This window comes from Eumetopias jubatus, unplaced genomic scaffold (genome assembly GCF_037043125.1).
Source record: "Eumetopias jubatus isolate StellerSeaLion01/CBP00866 unplaced genomic scaffold, mEumJub1_p1.0 scaffold_2, whole genome shotgun sequence".
Lineage (NCBI taxonomy): Eukaryota > Metazoa > Chordata > Mammalia > Carnivora > Otariidae > Eumetopias > Eumetopias jubatus.
In genome coordinates, this window is record NW_028274808.1 from 75,854,625 (window position 1) to 75,873,910 (window position 19,286).

Below are 19,286 nucleotides of genomic sequence, written 5' to 3' on the forward strand. Positions count from 1 at the left end.
GGTTCAGATCCTGACTTTATGTCTTACTAGCCATGTGGCCTTGTATAGATTTACTTAATGTCACTGTGCCTCAGTTTCTTTATCTATAAAAAGGATAGGACACTCGTACCTACAGTTGTGAGGATGAGATGATTTAATACATGTAAAGCACTAAGAACAGTATTTGGCATAGAGTAAGTTCCCAACAAATATAATCATTATTCATGATTATCCGTTATTCCTGGTCTTTTACACATATTTATATAATTTTTAGCATTGATTTGTCATGTTTCATGAAGAACCCCATTGGGATTTTTATTTAAGTCACTTTAACACCTCACTAACTACACCCTACAATTGGAAAGGGGATGTGTTACCTTTACATGGAGAGATGCAGTGGTCATCACTTTAACCAATCAAGTGATCAAGTATAGCATCACCAAAGTGAGACAACCTAGCACATGCCTCTTGATATAACACAGTAAGAAGTGTACCACTTCACCTGTAAAGTACTCTTACAGACTCAACCTGAATTTAGTCAAGCATTTAGACCTAACCTCCAATTTGCAGGACATACGGGGGATAGGGACAAGTAAAACTATATTAGAAACAAACCCAAAGTATGTGGGGCATTTGACAAAACAATGGCTGTTCTGTTAAAAAGTCAGTGTCAGCGAGGAAAAAAGTGGCAGGCTGTTATAGATCAATAGTGACTTAAGAGATCTGATGGTCAGAAATGTACCTTGTATTGGACTCCAGTTTGAAAAAAACCTATAAAAATCACCTGGAGCATAACTGAGAAACTAGAAATTAGATCACATTGTGGAATTATTGCATAATTTTCTGAGGTGTAATTATGGTACTGTGATTATGTAGAAGAGTGCTCCTGTCCACGGCCATACCACCCTGAACGCGCCCGATCCCGTCTGATCTCGGAAGCTAAGCAGGGTCAGGCCTGGTTAGTACCTGGATGGGAGGGTGCTCTTATTTGTAGAAGACACATATTAAAGTATTTGATGTTGGGACGCCTGGGTGGCTCCGTCGTTAAGCGTCTGCCTTCGGCTCAGGTCATGACCCCAGGGTCCTGGGATCGAGTCCCACATCGCGCTCCCCGCTCCACGCGAAGCCTGCTTCTCCCTCTCTCACTCCCCCTGCTTGTATTCCCTCTTTCGCTGTGTCTCTCTCTGTCAAATAAATAAAATCTTTAAAAAATAAATAAATAAAAGTATTTGATGTCTACAACTTAATTCCAAATGTCTATATCGTCATTTCAAATGGTACAGCACAACTGAAAAGCATAAATGAGAAACACAAATAACAACAACTTTGGATGTAAGTGCTGTGTCTGGGGTGTTCATTTCAGTATTCTTCCAAGTTTTCTGTATTTTACTTTTCTTCATAACGAAAAGTTGTAAAACACAAATGGCATTAACTTTATGGACTGATCTGCAAGAAAGTGTCATCTACACAGTACCTACAAACTAAATAGCTTTCCACTCATTTAGGTCTGCTTTTATGCCCTTCGGTAAAGTTTTATAATTTTCTCTATAAAGGCCTTTCATATATTTGTTAGATTTACTACTCAAGATACCTTAGAATTGTGTTGCTTTTGTAAATGGTATCTTTTTTTAATTGCCTTTTGCAGACTGATCAGGAGAATCACCTGAATATTTTGATGATTTGTTTTGATACCTGTGTTCCTTTAACAGAACTACCCAAAACAATTCAAATAAGCCCTCTGTATAGCTGCTCCCTCACAGAACTATTTTTAGTAAGCTTCTGCCTCCACAGCATTGCTCATATCCAGCCCCTCCCTTCCATTCTCCTCCATATCACTCTTGTTTCTAGACCCTAATGTAACTCCCGACCTCCTCAGCATCTCCCAGTCTTGAGCAAACTCACCCATCGTACACGTTAGATTAAACTCCTAAAAGAATTCTGATTCTAGGGAAGCCTGGGTGGCTCAGTTGGTTGGGCGACTGCCTTCGGCTCGGGTCATGATCCTGGAGTCCCGGGATCGCGTCCCACATCGGGCTTCCTGCTCAGCGGGGAGTCTGCTTCTCCGTCTGACCCTCTTTCCCTCTCGTGCTTTCTATCTCTCATTCTCTCTCTCTCTCTCTCAAATAAATAAATAAATAAAATCTTAAAAAAAAAGAATTCTGATTCTAGGGACGCCTGGGTGGCTCAGTTGGTTAAGCGACTGCCTTCGGCTCAGGTCACGATCCTGGAGTCCCGGGATCGAGTCCCGCATCGGGCTCCCTGCTCAGCAGGGGGTCTGCTTCTCCCTCTGACCCTCCCCCCCACGTGCGCGCTCTCTCTCTCTCTCTCTCTCTCTAATAAATAAATAAAATCTTAAAAAAAATAATTCTGATTCTACTGTGTTGTGACTCAACGTTTCTTCAAGAGTTCTCTGAAGTGGATCCAGCAAATGGGGTAGGCAGACTGATGCCCCCCACCTACCCACGCACCCACACTGTCTGCTCCTAATCTGTGAACCTGTGAATTTATTAGGGTACATGGCAAAGGGGAATTAAAGTTGCCTGTCAGCTGATCGTTAAATAAGGAGATTATCCTGGATGATCCAGGTAAACCCAGTGTAATCACAAGGGTCCTTAAAAGTGGAAGAGAGAGGCAGAAGAGCAGAGTCAGGGGACAGTCAGAGAGATGTCATACTGCTGACGGTGGAAGGGGAGGAAGGAGCCATGAGCCTAGGAATACGGGAGGCCTCTAGAAGCTGGAGAAGGCAAGGAAATGCACTCACCACGAGAGCCTCCAGAAAGGAGCACAGCCCTGCCGACATCTCGATTTTTTGCCCAGTGAGACCTGCTGGACTTCTAACCTACAGTAAGATAATACTGCTGTAAGATAATGAATCTGTCTTGTTTAAAGCCACCAGTTTCTGGTAATTTGTTACAGCAGAAATAGAAAAGCAATAAAGCAATGTACTCCCAAGATGCTTAGATTCAGAAGTCCCATTTTTACCTATGATATATTCTTTAAAAAGAGTCTGTAAGAAACTACACTGTGAAGGCAATAAGGAAGGGACATTTACTACACTGGCACACATGAAGGGAATCAGCACCTTCCTTCCCATCTGACTATCAATCTTTGTACAATTTCTAATTCTACTTGTCAGAACCCAGAAGAGACACATGGTACCCAGAATTTCTGAAGTTCTAGTTTTCAAAATTTTTACCCACTGTTTGCCCCAAAATAAGTATTCACCAGTAAAAATAAGAATCTAGTAGCATAAAGAAGATTACTGCTTTTGAACCTTAAAGCAAAACACAGTGCATTATTCACTAGGGTTGCTATGACCATCTTGGGCAAGTCAATTCTTTACTGTGCCAGACTGTTGCACAAACTACCAGACTAAAGCATCCCTGGACCCTGCATACCAAACGCCAGTTGACCTCCCTCCCCAGCCACCTCATGTCCCTATGATGACAAAGTACGCCCCCACAGATATTCCTAACTGCCTTCCCCCCTGGTCAAGAACTACCCATACAGTCTTCGTTAATAATGAATCTAATCTACTTATGGCAACTTGCCTGGCCTGTTCCAATAAAACTCATTATGGTCTATGAGGCATACTCAAGACAATAGAGTTTATCAAGAAGTGTAACATGGTGACGGCAAAAAGAAAAGCCAATAGACTACTAGATAGCGTTCACTGAGCAGGGAACATAAAAAGAGCCGTTACCCAACATCTCCAACAAACCAGAAGATATAAATCTGCCATTCAAACCCCCCTTCCAAAGACAACACTGACACAAAAAACTAATCAGAGCCCTAAAGTATCTTCAGGGTCCCAGACAGTTCCCACTCCTTTCTGGACCTGTGACTGTGGTTGGACAGCAACGTCTGCCAAGGACCTCGTGCTTTCCTTCTCACCATGCCAATGATCAGGAAACTGTACAGAGTAGCAGATTTCCTGCTCCCTCAAACTGTAAATACGTATTTATTTTTAAAAATAAAATGGGTGCTTTGTATCTACAATTATGGTCATTATCTTCCTGAGAAACAAATTAATTTGTGAAACCAGCTGAGCGGGCTCGCCACAGGCTGTGTTTCTAGGGTGCGAAATCGACTAGAAAAGCAAGAGTACAGAAAGTGCAGGTTTCACCGATCACTCAGGATATGCTCTTAGAAAAAAGCTAAAACCATTCCTAACCCAACAGAAATGACACAAGAAATGGTAACACATGTAGTTTCCTCTGCTGGCTTATTTGGAGCTGATGATGCTCAGCCAAATCGCATCTCAACTTAGATTCCTCTGCTCCCTCCAAAAGATTTCCTGCAAACATCTTTCCTTAGACGGTGCCAAGGACAACTTGCTGAAAAGAAAGGAAGAGAAAAAGGATTTACCAGTAGCACAGGAGAGGAAAAGAACGGGTAGAAAGCATGCCAATGAGGGGCCTTACTGGACAAAAGTAGGTGTCCTCCACGACGTGATGGGCTACCATGCTGTTCTCCGCAGACAGAGACATGATGAACAGCAAAGCGTCCCGGGCCTGCTGACCCACTGTCCCCTCTCGGTGAATGAAGGGAATCAAAAGGGAGAAGATGAGGAAGTTGGCAGCCCCTTGGTCCTCACTAGTGTGGAAGAAGAGTTCCAGAACAGATGGATCTTTGGCAAGGATGGAACAAAGCTGACTGAGCAGGACAACCAGCTTCCCCTCCACAGCAGGGGTGGTTGTCCCCGAACAAGAGCTCAGCAACATCATCAGGGGCTTCAGGATGGGCTTGTGGTGCAGCAGAGGCTGGTGGGACTGAGTGACCAGCATCTCATACATCTTGAGCTGCTCGATTTTAGTCTCATCAGTAAATTCCCTCCGCAAGCTCCAAAGGAAGAGTTTCTCCATGATGTTCTCTGAGACCACAAATTCCAGAATTGGCCCCATCGCAGCATCCTTGGCCTGCTCTTCAATCAGCAAGAAGAGCATGTGTTCTACATAATTCTGTACAGCACTGGCCTCGTCTGGAGGGATGGATCCATACTTCGCCTGGGTGTTCTTCAAGGGGTCGTGCTTCTCTAAGATCTTCACAACCTGTAACCAATTCAAACATTTGTCATCCATCTCGTGTTTGCCATAATTACAAAAACACACCACCACGGATTGTGCCATATCTTCATGGAAAATGCAGGAGCCATGGCCCACAATAAGATAAATATGAAGGGTCATCTGGGTGGCTCAGTCGGTTAAGCTCTGACTGTGGCTCAAGTCATGATCCCAGGGTCCTGGGATTGAGCCCCGTGTCGGGCTCCCTGCTCGGTGGGGAGCCCGCTTCTCCCTCTGCCTGCCGCTCCCCACCCCTGCACATGCTCTCTCTCCCAAATACATAAAATCTTAAAAAAAAAAAAAAAGATAAATATGAACACTGTATCTGTCTCTCTCTCTCACGAGAATAAAATGAAGTGGTTAAACTATAGAAAGCATATGTTTGGAGATGTTCATTTATGATAGTTATAAATTTTGGCAACCTAAATGTCAAAGAAGATCATGTGGTTAAAAAAACTAAGCTACATCCATTCATAAACCTGCTATTACAAAAACCACCAAGCAAAATGAAAAATTGTGAGTGATATAATAGATGAAAAGTAAGTTATTTATATATAGTTAGATCCATCACTATCAACTATGTCAAAAACATGTATATGAACAAAGATCAAAAAGAAATATGGAAAAATAATCATTTTTGTGTTCAAAGGGATGACAAGTTCTCAATTTTTTTTTCTGAACTGTCAAGAATATAATATTGCTTTTTAATTTTAAAATACATTAAATAAGTAAGACTGCCCGTGTTCTTCTACAAACAGAGTTGACTCAGAGGTTCCAACAGGGGGACACAGCTCCTCACACATCCTTGACAGAACAACATCCCTCCTGGCCTATTTGGATGGGCACCCTCTTCCACCACGCATGCAGGGTTAGGACAGATGAAAGGAAACCAATGAATGAGGTACACATACCTGCCAGAATCAACCCTAGCCTATGGCATATGCTGGAACTAAAAAAAAAAAGAAGAAGAAGGTTTTGAACTCTGCATTTTTTTGAACCAGAAAAAGTTCTGAGATGACCAATCACAACATAAATGCCTAACATAGCAAGTTTCTGTCGGAGGTGGTAAAAAAGTTTTGGAAATAGTGGTGATGGTTGCACAACACTGTGAATGTAGTTAACACCACTGAACTGTACACTTAAGAAAGGTTAGGACAGCGATCTTGGTTATATACGTTTTACCACCAAAAGAAAAAAAATCAACTGACAATAAAATATAAATAAAATCCCCAATTAGGTCACGTGACAGCCCTGGTGTTTCTCTCTGCTGGCTACTGAATGCTTCCTACCTCTCTCTGTCCATCAACACTTACTTCCACCTTGGGACCTAGAAATTAAAAGAATTCTTTTTATCTCAACCCCATGTAACTGTATGACTTGGAATTTCCAGGATAATACCCGCTCAATTTACTTCCTTTAAAATATATACACATAATTTTTAGACAACCCAAAACCTTATCAATGACTTGATCTTTGTTCCTTTCTACCTTCCTGAACTGCATGCTATAGAGATTATGTTTGTCTTCTGCAGTACCTTCCTGGCCCAGTTCTGTAACGTGCTGTTACATGTCCTTTATTTAGGTTATAGAATTTTTGCAAGTCACTGGGGAAGCTGGCAAAGGTACAATGCTATGTCAGCATGCATGAGCAATGAGAAAAATCTATTTCTCTGGAAAAGGTCTAAGATTTCCCCCTGTCAGAAACAAGGCAAAGGAGCCTTTATAGACCAGGCAAGTGTATCCTTACAGAATCAACAGATTTCCACAGAATCTGTCATCTCTATCAACTTCCATTATAAAATTAATAATGCTGTCCCAAAGGAAAAAAATCACTCCAATACCCAAGTTGACATTTCCAATGAGACAGGCCTTCAGTTAGCAGTTACCTGGGGGGTACATGGCTCAGTGACTGGTGGCTCCAGTGTACCCACTGGACATGCCCTCTCTTTCGCTGCGTGCCAGACTCCAAAATTCACCCCCCGCCCCAGCCTCCCCCAACCTCCCAGAAGTCCTCCAGAATTCCTCGGAGGCCTGACGACCTCACTGGCAGAAACGCTGGGGCCTGGCTGTCCTTTCCCTCTGCTCTGGCCTTGACAACTTCTCAGAGCATGGGACCACAGCACTGCACTTGTCCAAAAGGGGCCTCCACCTCAACACCCATGTTCTCCAGCCGCAAAAGCTCTAACTTCAAGGCTCCACATTCTGAAGAATAAATTAGCAACACACTTTTATCAGTTCCATAATTTCAAAGTCCACATATTGAGTTTACTTATGAGAGCTATCTATACAGGTTAGGCCTCGGGGTAGTAATATAATTACACTTCTCATGTGTGCTCAGACTGTCTGAACTGTCTAAAATTGAAACTGTGCTTTATACACCATTAGTGGTGGGGCAAATTAGCTCAGTCTTTCTGAAAAACAATTTGGCAATATGTAACCGAAGCTATAAAATTGTTCCTGCCCTTTGACTTGGGAATCTTACCTTGGGGAAAATGCCCCAAGAAAACAATCCAAAAATAATTTGTTAAGAAAGGTTCACGCCGATAACCCACAGAGACATAAGGTTTGCTGGTCATGTGAAATGGAGCAGACATATTAGGACGCCTCACTCATTGCCAGCCCTGGCTGGGTGGTTTCACTGCCTGGAAGAGGGTGTGTTACACCAAGGCCTGTGAGTCACAGAATCCACAATGCTCAGCAAAGCGCTAATTATGCCTGTGCTGACACATGTCCTTAACCTCTCTCCTCAGGTGTCAGGACCCACCCAGGCCACCTCCTTCTCCCTTCCTGGCAGACACACCCACGACCTGCTCTTATGAGTGGGCTCTCGGGGCCCATACCCAGGGCCCAAGGCCTAACGTGACAGGGAATGCCTAAGAAGTTTCTTGGCTAGAGCACAACATGCACAGAAATGCCAAAGAACTTATGTCCCAAGTTTGCTGCCCAGATGGTGTCACAGTTCTCTCCGTTTCTATAGACAGATTCCTGATGTGACTGGACCTTTCCTTATTCTTTCCTTTAGTGCTGTCTTCTTGCATCACTTCCACCAAACCCCAAGATTCCTGTGTGCCCTCTTCTGCCTGCTACCTACTGTCATGCATTGATCTACTCTGACCTTCCAGTCCCACGGATCCACGGCCCAGGCTGCTCCCAGCGGCGTCCCCAGGCCAAGCACATTCCCCTGAGTATCCTCTATCTTAGGCTCTCAACCTTGCCACAGGTCTCCCAGCTCTGGCTTCTGGGCTATATACTCTGCCTCGGGGACTCAGTTCAGGGCGAAAAACACCACTGAGGGAGCTGGAGGAACCAAGGATGGAAGAGCGGGAAAGCAAGCAAAACATGCTGTGCAAAATATTTCCTTTACAAGTTCATGTCTTTAGGCTGAAAATGCCACTGAATAAAGCAATCAGCCCCTGATAAAGCCCAAGCTCATTCAGTAAGCCAGCTAAGATGGGAAATAGCATTGTCAATGTTTCACTGATCATAGCTCGGCATTTGTTGGTCCACAAACTTTAACAAATACAAGCTGGTATATATATGGGTGAATCATGAGCCTGGATCACATATAGATCCTCATGTAAATTATCACAATTCTAAAAAGAAACAAATACACAAAAAATCAATAGTGTAAATGATGGTACACAAATTATCATCTGACCAATAGAGCTAAATTTTAACCTAACTTCAAAGTCATTTGACCTGTAAAAAGGGAGGTTATTACGGGTAAATGAGATGAACAAATAGCATATTTCTTCCATTAAGGATATCAGCTACTCCTATCCTTAGCTCTAATGATGGTCCCCATCAGTCAGTAATAATAGGTCTGAATTCCAAATATTCACAAATTCTAAAGAGGAAGCTCAAATGCTTTCAGAATGAAAGAGCCATATAATCACTCCTCCAGCTAACAAATGATCATTCTTCATGGTAAACACAAGGGTTTATCTGTCAGCTTAGCTTTGACTCCATCTTAATATTGTTTTCTGTCTTACACACATGCATGTATTAAGAGATGATTACTTATGCTACTTTGGTTAAAGCCTAGTTATTTCAAGAAAGTCACATGAGTACAACCCATACTTCAAAATCCTTTGGAATGCTAATTTAAAGTGGCATCATGGAAAAAACCAAGTTACTAAGCAACATTTTCCATCACACAGAAGAAGGGCAGGCTTGTACAATCTTAAGCCAAATTCCACTTAATGTACCAAATAACTACAACAAAATTAAGTTTCCATCCAGTCCTTAATCATTACTTAACAGCCGTGTCTTTCAATCTGGCACATTCCTTGCACACCTACTGCCATGAAAGACATCTACCGAGTCGTCCCTTTTTATATTAAGATAACAGCCTAATAATATACATGTGATTGTACAATTTGGTTCATTTCAGCTCCAGTCCCAAACTCTAGAGGCGTGTCTAAATCTGGGATAAAACAGGGTAAGGCAGAAGCTATATCTACATACCATACCTCCTTGGGACCAAAGATGGTCTAGCACTACTACAACAAAGAAACATGGTAGGAACATCAATCAATAAAATAATAAATTAATCCTTCACTTAGGTATGTTTTTTAAATTTATGTATTAGAGAAAGGATTTAAGAGTAATGATCTATGTAATAATATTCCATTCCATGGCAAAAACAGACTTATCACTGAGCATACAGAGGGTGAGTTGCTGACATTTCCACAGGTTCGACACTTTAAAGTCCAATAGAAACACAAGTTAATGCCTTGGCCCTCTAAAGAAACGATAGCTTTTGTTCTGCTTTACTTTCTACTGTCAAGTTTAAAGCTACTTGAAAAGCTGAGATATAAATTTTTTAAATATTAACAAACACCACTTGACTAAGATATTAAGAAGATCAGATTCTCTAATATTCCCCTCTTTTCATCTCTCAAAAACGTTATTTAATTGCTGTCAGTTAGTCTATGGCAAGGCACAGACCAAAAGAATGAAGATGAACAGAACAAGAGAACTGGTTTCACAGGGGGCAGACTGAAATGCACATCTCAAATCCATGTATCAGTGCTCTATACTTCTTTAATAGAATCAGGCTACTTGGAGCTCCACACAAGATACTGTACTTAAAACATATTATCTATTTTGCATTATTATGGGAAGACATTTGACTTAATTAACTAATTGTTTTTCCTATCCCCACCCGACCAAGACAAAAAAGGCTACTAGACCCACTAGCTTTACTTCATCTGCTGCCATTACTCTATTTGAGCTCTGACATTTTCTTGGCTGAAAAATTGTATAACCACTCATTTTTGGAGGCTGAGGGTGGTGAGGAGAAGCTTTGGGCTACTGACCAACCAGAAGCACATAGAAATGTGCATTTCCACTTGATTTTTTTTTTTAAGATTTATTTATTTTTATTTGAGGGGTGGGGAGGGGAAGAGGGAAAGGGAGAGAGAGAATCTTAGGCAGACTCCTGCTGAGGGCAGAGCCCCACGTGGGGCTTGATCCCAGGACCCTGAGATCATGACCTGGGCCGAAATCAAGAGTCAGATGCTTAACTGATGGAGCCACCCAGGTGCCCCCCAATTTATTTTATTTTTAACCCATCACCTGTTTTTCTGGCTCTAAGAACAGACACCATTGAGTATGTAACCAATACTGATTCAATTCTTAAAAGGAGACGACAGAGAATGAACAAAGCAAGATGCATGAAGCCTCACAAAGTACTCTGCCATTGTAAAAAACTAGTGTGTGGGCAAGTTAATTCACATGGCAATATAGTTGAATAGTTTATTATCCGGTGGACCAGTGCTTCTTACTTCTTGCTCTCTCTTCCATTCAGAAGAAGCAAAGGCAAGAGATAAAAACAATAGTCCACTAGACTATAAACTGTTCTTACAGACTAATAAGAAAATTAAACACCCACTCATTTCCCCCCGAATCGCTTATCATTAAATTCAAGTCCAAAGATCTTACTAGAAAACTATAGAATGTTTTAATATTAGTGTATGTTCAAAGCTGTTTTCTAAGTCACCTAGCTCTTCTAAAGTTGTATGTCATATTTCTCGTCTCTCGGTTCAACAATTTATTGAACATCTACAATAGGCTTATGATATTCTTGGCACTGGAGATGTAGGTAAACTACAAATCGTCTCTGACCATGAGGAGCTTGAAATGAGGTTGGGAAGAAGCTACTGTACATGTAATTTTAATAGAACGTGGTTGGTCTAACAGCAAAAGAACACTCGGGATGCTGTTGGAGCAGAGAGTGGAAACATAAGAGGGAGCACGGAAGGTTTCCTAGAAGAACTGATGTCCCAAATGAGTCCTTAAGAAAGAGAGACATTTAACCAGAGGGAGGGATATTCCAGGCAGGAAGAGGAGGAAATGCCTAAGGCAGAGAACCCTGAAATAGCCTGCCAGGCATTGTCTAGGAGTGGGGGTGGCTAGGAACTCCAAGTGATGTTGCATTTCCGGAGATTAAATCAGAGACAAGGAGTGAAATAAAGACCCTATGTGCCATCCTGGCCTGTAGGTGCCCAGATGCCACTGAAATGTCCAACTAGAAAAACGATACTGGGTTTTCAACACGCTGCTCTGACAACTTCACAGTGCAAGATGGCATCTCAGAAAGTACAAGCTGGCATCCAGGCTATCGGAATCCTATAGCCTGGGTTCTCTGGGGTCACTGTTAGGAATGTAACTATTCCTGAATGTCCACTAGAGAATCTGGGGATGTCATGAGATCACTGGTCCCAGGGAACAATTTGGAAACTCAACTGCACGACGAGGCCATTCAAGGTCTCTCTGCTGGCGAGCCTCCGGAATCACAGACTGCCTTGGATGACGGCTGGTTGTATAACAAGCTGTCCCTGACAGACTGCAAGGTGTAGGTGGGCAAGCGGATATCCTCCTCCATCAAAGTTTGCTTTTTTAAGTCAAGGTCTGGAACAGAAGCTACTAGTAAACAGCGGAACAGAACCTGTCCAATATATGTTAATTATGCTGAATTTGTACTGAAGTATCCTAACAAACAGAAGAACTGCGGATACCACAGACTTCTGTTGACTTCATTTTCCCTAGTTTAACATATTAAAAAAAGCATTGTGCTTGCCAGCTAATAGGACACTTCAGGAAATACAATGCTGTCACCCAGTTCTGACTAGGCCACATTTCTTGCCAGCATTACAGGTTTCCTCGGGTTGCCTCAGGGGAACCCAGGGGCTGCCATCACACCAGTCACAGGAGTTTATGTCTGACTTTAACCGTTCTGCATGCGCCCCCAGCCTGCATGACTCATGGCTAAGAGCTAATGTATAAACCTCCGAAACAGTGAGAATCATTAATTCCTATCAACCGAAGGTCCCGGGCCTTACCTCACTTGTAGCCCTGCATCTCCGCTTTGCCCTGACTTCCTCACCTTTCTTCATTTTTTTTTTTAAGATTTTATTTATTTATTCATGAGAGACAGAGAGAGTGAGAGAGGCAGAGGGAGAAGCAGGCTCCCAAGGAGCAGGGAGCCCGATGCGGGACTCGATCCCAGGACTCCGGGATCATGACCTGAGCCGAAGGCAGACACTTAACCATCTGAGCCACCCAGGCGCCCATTTCCTCACCTTTCTTTTCTTATCACCGAAAAAAGCCAACACTGAGCATTCCTTCCCAAAACCCCTTCTCTAAAATGTTCTTTTCCTTTGTCATCAAAGTCTTCCTTTCCCAGGGGCACCTGGGTGGCCCAGTTGGTTAAGCGACTGCCTTCGGCTCAGGTTATGATCCTGGGGTCCCAGGATCGAGTCCCTCCTCAGGCTCCCTGCTCAATGGGGAGTCTGCTTCTCCCTCTGACCCTGTCCCCTCTCATGTGCGCTCTCTCTCTCAAATAAATAAAACCTTAAGAAGAAAAAAAAAAAACAAAACCTCCTTTCCTCTAGTTAAGCTAGCCAAACCTCATTCCTCCATTTCTCAAGCCATTTTCACGCATAATAGTCCCTTCCTTTGACTTAATTCCTGTAACCACTATTATTCATTTTCTAATAATGTATCTCACCTCATCCTCCAAATTAATGCACACATTCTTTAAAAGCCCAGACCCTGTTCTCCCAAGGCTGACACATCCCCATGTCCCACCCGTGCAGCCTACAATGATGAATCCATAATTGGGGCTAGTAAACCTCCATTTAACTATAATTGTGTTGACATCCACATGCATTTCTTCAACCAGTATTTTTATTCATAAAGCAACCGAAAGGCCCACAAGAGCCTTTCTTGGAAGTAGAGAGAGACTGCGGGCACTCTGCAGATTTACTTAAAAGGAAAAGTCAAGTCTAAAGAGGAAAGCCAGGTAAAGAAATGGCTGAAAGAGGAGTAAGACCAAGAGTGTCTCCACTTTACAAAAGGAAGTGTTTAATAACTGAACACCATTCCCTCTGACAAAGTTATCCTTACCCTCAACTCAGTATTTTTCTGTACTCAACAAAAGGTGCCAAGCTTCAGATCACCCAAAATGTTTAATGACGCCGAAGTCATTCATATTGGATATGGAAATGAGTAATATGATTCTGGGACCAATATTTACTCCTTCACCAGTAGGAAAGAGTATTTACACATTCCTGAAGTAAGACTCTCTACCAGCACTCCAACAGCTTTGGAGAAAGCTTGCCCGGGATGGCATCTGACAGGGCAAATGATCCATCCGGATAAAATCAAGAGGTTGATGATATATCCTGTCTTTGAAGACTGGTACAGAATACTGAATGGACCCCATCACAGATTCTCCACCAGGAATGCTACAATCAAAAGTATTTTTATACAAATAAACAAAATGGGCCCAGGGCCAAGAATGTGTATTAGAATGATGGGCTTTTTCAGCCAAATGAAATGACTAAGGCTGGAAGTATTCTCAATATAAAACATCTGACAGCGCACTCCTACCAGTTAAAAAAAAAGAGGAGCGCAAATAATTATTAGATACAATAATAAATGTGCACATACTAATATGTGACTATATTACGTACTTTATAAACACAAAATAGACATTTTCAAAAGATAAAGATAAAAATAGGCCTTCTAAAATATTCTTTCCACACCCAATGGACTAACAGGCACACCCCTTACGGTTCACAACCCCACTTTGGAGCCAGCACGTTAAAATACTTATACAAGTGCAAAGTCAAAGATAATTACTCTAATTATTTGAAAAACTCCTGAATTACTTTCCTCTCTTTGCTAAAGCAGATGTGCCCTTAAAATCCAGAGTAAACCCATTAAGATTCTAATAGCAGAAAGTCAGAGAATGGGAAATGCATAAAAAATCTTGGAAGCTTTACACTAGTGACAAGAAGCTACAAAGTGTAAATGACCCAGAAGCAGAATTGATTTTGTTTTTGATCTAAACTGTGTCCCCCATAATTGCTGTGATTTGCAGGCTCAAGGCTTTAACCCCTCTGCTGTTTCCAGCCATAGGAAGGAACTGGGTAGTCATTAAAAAACTGTCACATAAATAGCCACTTACCAGCTCACCTAGGGAGTGTAATGTTGGACAAGTAGTATAAAGAAGGCCAATTTTATTTATTTTACTACTTGTAAACTCCCTGAGGAAAGTGGTGAGCTGATAAATTTTCTGAACATTCAACCCCGTAATTATCTATACAAGCAGATCAGAGTTACAGAGAAGTCAACTGAATAATCAAAAAAACTTTTATATTCAGCTTTGTAATGAATTCAGATACTGCCAGGCATCTTCTTTCCTTAAATTATGTAGGGACCACCAGCCCGAAAAATGGTAGAGCACAGAGGTCAAATCACAAGTCAAGGAACCAAGGTCTACTATGTACTTGCTTGGAAACTCACTAACTGTATAACCTCAAGCGAGTTACTCCACATCTCTAATCCTCCATTCCCTCATCTGTAAAATGAGGAAGCTAACACTAATGGCCTTATGGGTGTGTGGAGAAGAGTAAATGACATAAGGCTTTTGAGGTACTCAGCACAGCACTTGGTAAATATTTAATAAATGTGTATTTTAGCGCTGTTAAGAGTGTAAGGACTAGATGGAAATCAGCAGGGAGGAGGGAAAGAGAGACTCTAATCCTGGTCAAGTCTATTGCAATGAGATGTCAAAGTCCCTTTCAGGCCAACGGCTGTTCTTCCAAAAATATCTGAGGAACGTACATGTTCCCTAATTGCTTTTATGGAAACCATGGTTTTCAACCAGATATGTATTCTAGGAAAGCAAAAAAAAAAAAAAAAAAAAAAAAAAAAAAAAAGTTGCTTTTCTTCCTATCTGCAAGGGTTTTGCTCCCTATGTTTCTGGAAGCCTAGTCACCGTCACAGAGGTAGGAAACCCCTGGTTCAATGGGATAGAGGCCTCGAGAGCTACCTAGACCAGCAGAGAAAAGAGCAACTCATACATTACCTGCGCCCAGTGGTTTTTAAATACAATCATGCATGTTTCTGGGTCAACTCCCTGCAGGCTCACGGCCTGTGGGAATTTGTTTTCCGTTGTAACCGATGACATCATAAACCTTCGTAAATCAGTGCTTCTAAGTCATATTTAATTTTCGGGAAAACTTGGCAAGCAGTCACTAACTTTCAAGTATCACATAAGAAACGTAACTTCTTCACATTTCACTGTCATCTTCCGAAACCTGTAATGACAATAATAAAAATGCACCTCGTTATGTTCACATATTAAATAGGACACTGGCCATTGAATTTAAATCAAAGCACAGACAGTCTTGAAGTCCTACACAGAACAAAAACATCTACAAAATAGATATTTCTACCCAATCTATAGGCCCCCCCATTTACTCTTACCTTGCTACCAAAAATATAAAATGATACTACCAAAGCGATATGCATAAATTAAATAATTATTGGGTTTATTTTCTTCACTACCATCAACCACAACCCCCTAGATAATAAGTCTAATCATTCAAACTGTTTCTATAACCGAGCAAGAAACTATGATACCAATGTTTGTGGAATTTAAAAGCATCCAGAAACAGGAAAACCATTAGTTAACAGTGACAGAAATAAATGCCCTGATGCAACTCGGGGTAGGTATAAAACAGCACCCAGACTCCTGGGTCTGATACGATTGAATTCTTTTTTTTTTTTAATCAATGACCGTCATAATGAAATTGAAAGCATTCTCAGTCATTTCATAGCTACAAACCAAGTTAAGGTTTCTGGCTTTTCTGAAAAATAATAGAATTCCAAGTAACCTTGACAAATCAGAGACAGAAATGATCCGTCAAAAACAAGATAGTGCTTACTCGGTGTGAGTACAAGGTAGCACACTTACAAATGAAAAATGAATTATGTGGACAAAATATGAAGAAAGTCCAACTACCACAGAGCCAGTAGGGAGAAAAAAGATACTGAGGTCATAGAGCATACAGCAACTATGATCCAGTTGCGTGGGGCTGACTCGCAGAGAGAAGCAATAAAATAGTGGCAGTACCTTCCGTTTGCTCAGCCCACAAAAAGGACTGGGTCCAGTTCAAAATACTTTTTTTTTTCAGCGTACAGACTGGAGAGAGTTTGGGGTAAAGTGATTACACGATAATTATTAGTGCACTGGAAAACACAATCCGTGATAAAATTTCCAGATTTGTAGTGCCAAAAAAAAAAAAAACAAACCCTGATTTTTCAACTGAGAAGTATGAAGGGTATTATGAGGAAAACACTGGTCAACTGTTCCTCCTACAAACAATAAAATGTGAGAAAGGGGGCTTAAGGTGAGGACTCAGGTTAGACTTATGGGTCAAGTTCTTTGTGGGGAGTGAAATTAAACACTAGAAAATCGTTAAGGAATATTCTGCTGGGGGTGGCAGGCAAACCATTCGACATTCATATCTTGAAAAAAATGGTAGGACATAACAGAAACTGGTTAGAATTGATCATTCTGAGGAAAGGAAACATTTTTAGGGCGAATGGAAGAGGGTGAAAGTATGTAGAAAGAGGAAGGCCTCTTTGAGGGAGGCTCACACAAATTGCAAACCTGAGGGAAACAGCTTGTGTGTATCTTCTATGATCATATTTTATTATTCAAGTTGGTGAATTCCCTGACATGTAATTCCTAATAATTCCAAATTTATTGTTTGCAATAAGACATTGTGCACTGCCAGCAATGACCCTGTGCCCCTGAGAGGCATGTTTTACCGGGCCCACGTGCCTCCCCACACACACAGGGTATGTGGTCCCCATTTCCGAGGTCCTGGCCACTCCCTAGGCCCCTACAGCCAGCCTCTTCACCTCACTTTTGGTTACCAGGCTGGTCCTCAGAGGTATCATCTCAGCGTACAGATCTGTTTTACGTGGTAAGACATAAACCAAGTTCTGATTCAACTCCCTCATTGTCTTTAACATAGGGTTTCTGTGAAAATGTCTTTTATTCAGATGATGTAACGATCATAATGAGGAAAATCAGAGTGTTTTGGTTTATCCCAGAGGTTCAAAAAGTATGAGACTCCTTGAGACTCCTTCCAGCTCGAGGATTCTCAGATTCGTCTTCAAACATATGAGGGGAACATTCAACATGCCAGTTGCTTCTAAATGAAAATTAGAAACATGCTCTCTAAGGTCTGTTAAGTTCATTCTTCAAAGGGACTTCGCATGCAATCTTTGCAGATAGCGAGACTGCATTACAGACAAGATAAATCTCTTAGCTAAAGTCATAAACTACAAGTTAGTTTTGATGGAAATGGAACGTAAGTCTCTTGATTCCCAGTCCAGGGTTCCTTCTAGAAATCTTTATTCTCCTTTCTCCTGGCTATAATCCCTAGCCCTATTCCCTTAAGGAAGCTGTATCTTCTCTGAGAAAAGTGCATCTCACTTGGATGATGTTTATCCAATCATACTTTTGAAGCAGATGCCTGAAGAATCTAAACACAGGCAAGTCGAGCAAGCCACATTTAAGAAGGAAACACTATGCCAGAAGATTCTATAAATGAAAATACTTCCGAATACACCCAGAGACAAAAGAGTTGGATATTTCCACTCTCTTTCTCTCTTATTCCCATGTTAGAGTATTAAAGCACTAGCATGTCCCCAGGGCAATATAAAACTACAAGAAGAGATGGCTCCATATTTATGAGAGACATAGAAGGGCGCCTTTCCTCAAGTGCCGAGGTTTCCAATACATTTCTGCATTTGCCTGTTCTCAGGCTTGACTTTCTTCCTTTTTTGCATTTTTCCATTCCAAGCTTTTTATTTAACTCTCAGAGCACAGCTAAAAGTCCCAAGTGAAGACAGAGCAGGACAAAACTTAGCAAAAAGCCAGGAGCAGGTAAAAGAGGCTGCAGTCACCAGAACGTGTGCTTGAGTCATGCATATGGCATTGTTGGGACATTTCCCCCGTTCTTACCCTCCGCTCTCTTCAGCCTAACATACCCGACAGTGGGACTGCTCAGAGGAACACTCTTGCCACATATTCAGCCTGTTCTTCCCATAAATACCCACATGCACATCAACTCGGATTTCATGCCTGAGAAAGAGCTCTGTAAACCATTCACAGTGATTTTGTTCTTTCTTCAAATGAACCACCAACCCCAAAAAATACCCAAAGGACTCTGTCCAACAGTGGTTGCATGTGGGTTTGTGGTATGGTTGTTGAGTTTTTTGGTATGGGGGGAGGAGCTATCAAAACCCATGTATACACTGGCACAGATTCCATATTGCAAAGACAGAACAGACTATTGTGTAGTCAAATTTATAATATTTCATTAATACTATATACAAAAATATTTTTCATCAGCAGGGAAAGAAAAATGCTATTAAATCATTGTCAGAGCTAGAGATAACTGACATAAGAATTATATGTATTCTTATTTGCCTTTTTTTAGAAAGTACATGGTATCTTTTGACTATGAGAAAAAGCACACGCATATGCTTCCGTATCACATTATAAAATATACTATATAACCATAAAAGCTTAGATTCTAGTCATCTAGATTATACCTCTACCATAAAAATTCCTGCAACCTCATTTCCAAATAGACAGACATCTTGATAATTTCAGTCTCCTTTGAAAACCACAATACTTAGGAAAGCTATAAATGTGTGAAAATCACATTTTTCCCCTGAACTACAAATGACTATATTTTAATATATCCCTCTTTCACTATCATACTGAAATTACAGTGTAAACACTTTGGCATTTAATGATATACGATCTCATACCATCCTTCTTTTATCTATTCAAATATAATATCCTCTAATAATGGATTATAGAAAATTCTTTAAGGAAAAGAAATGATGGTCACCTTAAGGGGAA

The 19,286-nt window shown here is 41.3% G+C and overlaps 1 protein-coding gene across 1 annotated transcript in view; it reads right to left on the reverse strand.

The window, feature by feature from the left end:
* Positions 1-15,527, reverse strand: part of FHIP1A (FHF complex subunit HOOK interacting protein 1A) — a 79,794-nt gene extending 64,267 nt beyond the window's left edge. Inside the window, exons 1-2 of the mRNA XM_028125300.2 lie at positions 15,423-15,527; positions 4,404-5,030 (exon numbers count right to left, since the gene is read on the reverse strand). Of these exons, the coding sequence (XP_027981101.1) occupies positions 4,404-5,030; positions 15,423-15,527 (732 nt within the window). The remainder of the gene's footprint in view (positions 1-4,403; positions 5,031-15,422) is intronic.
* Between the last annotated feature and the right edge of the window lie 3,759 nt (positions 15,528-19,286).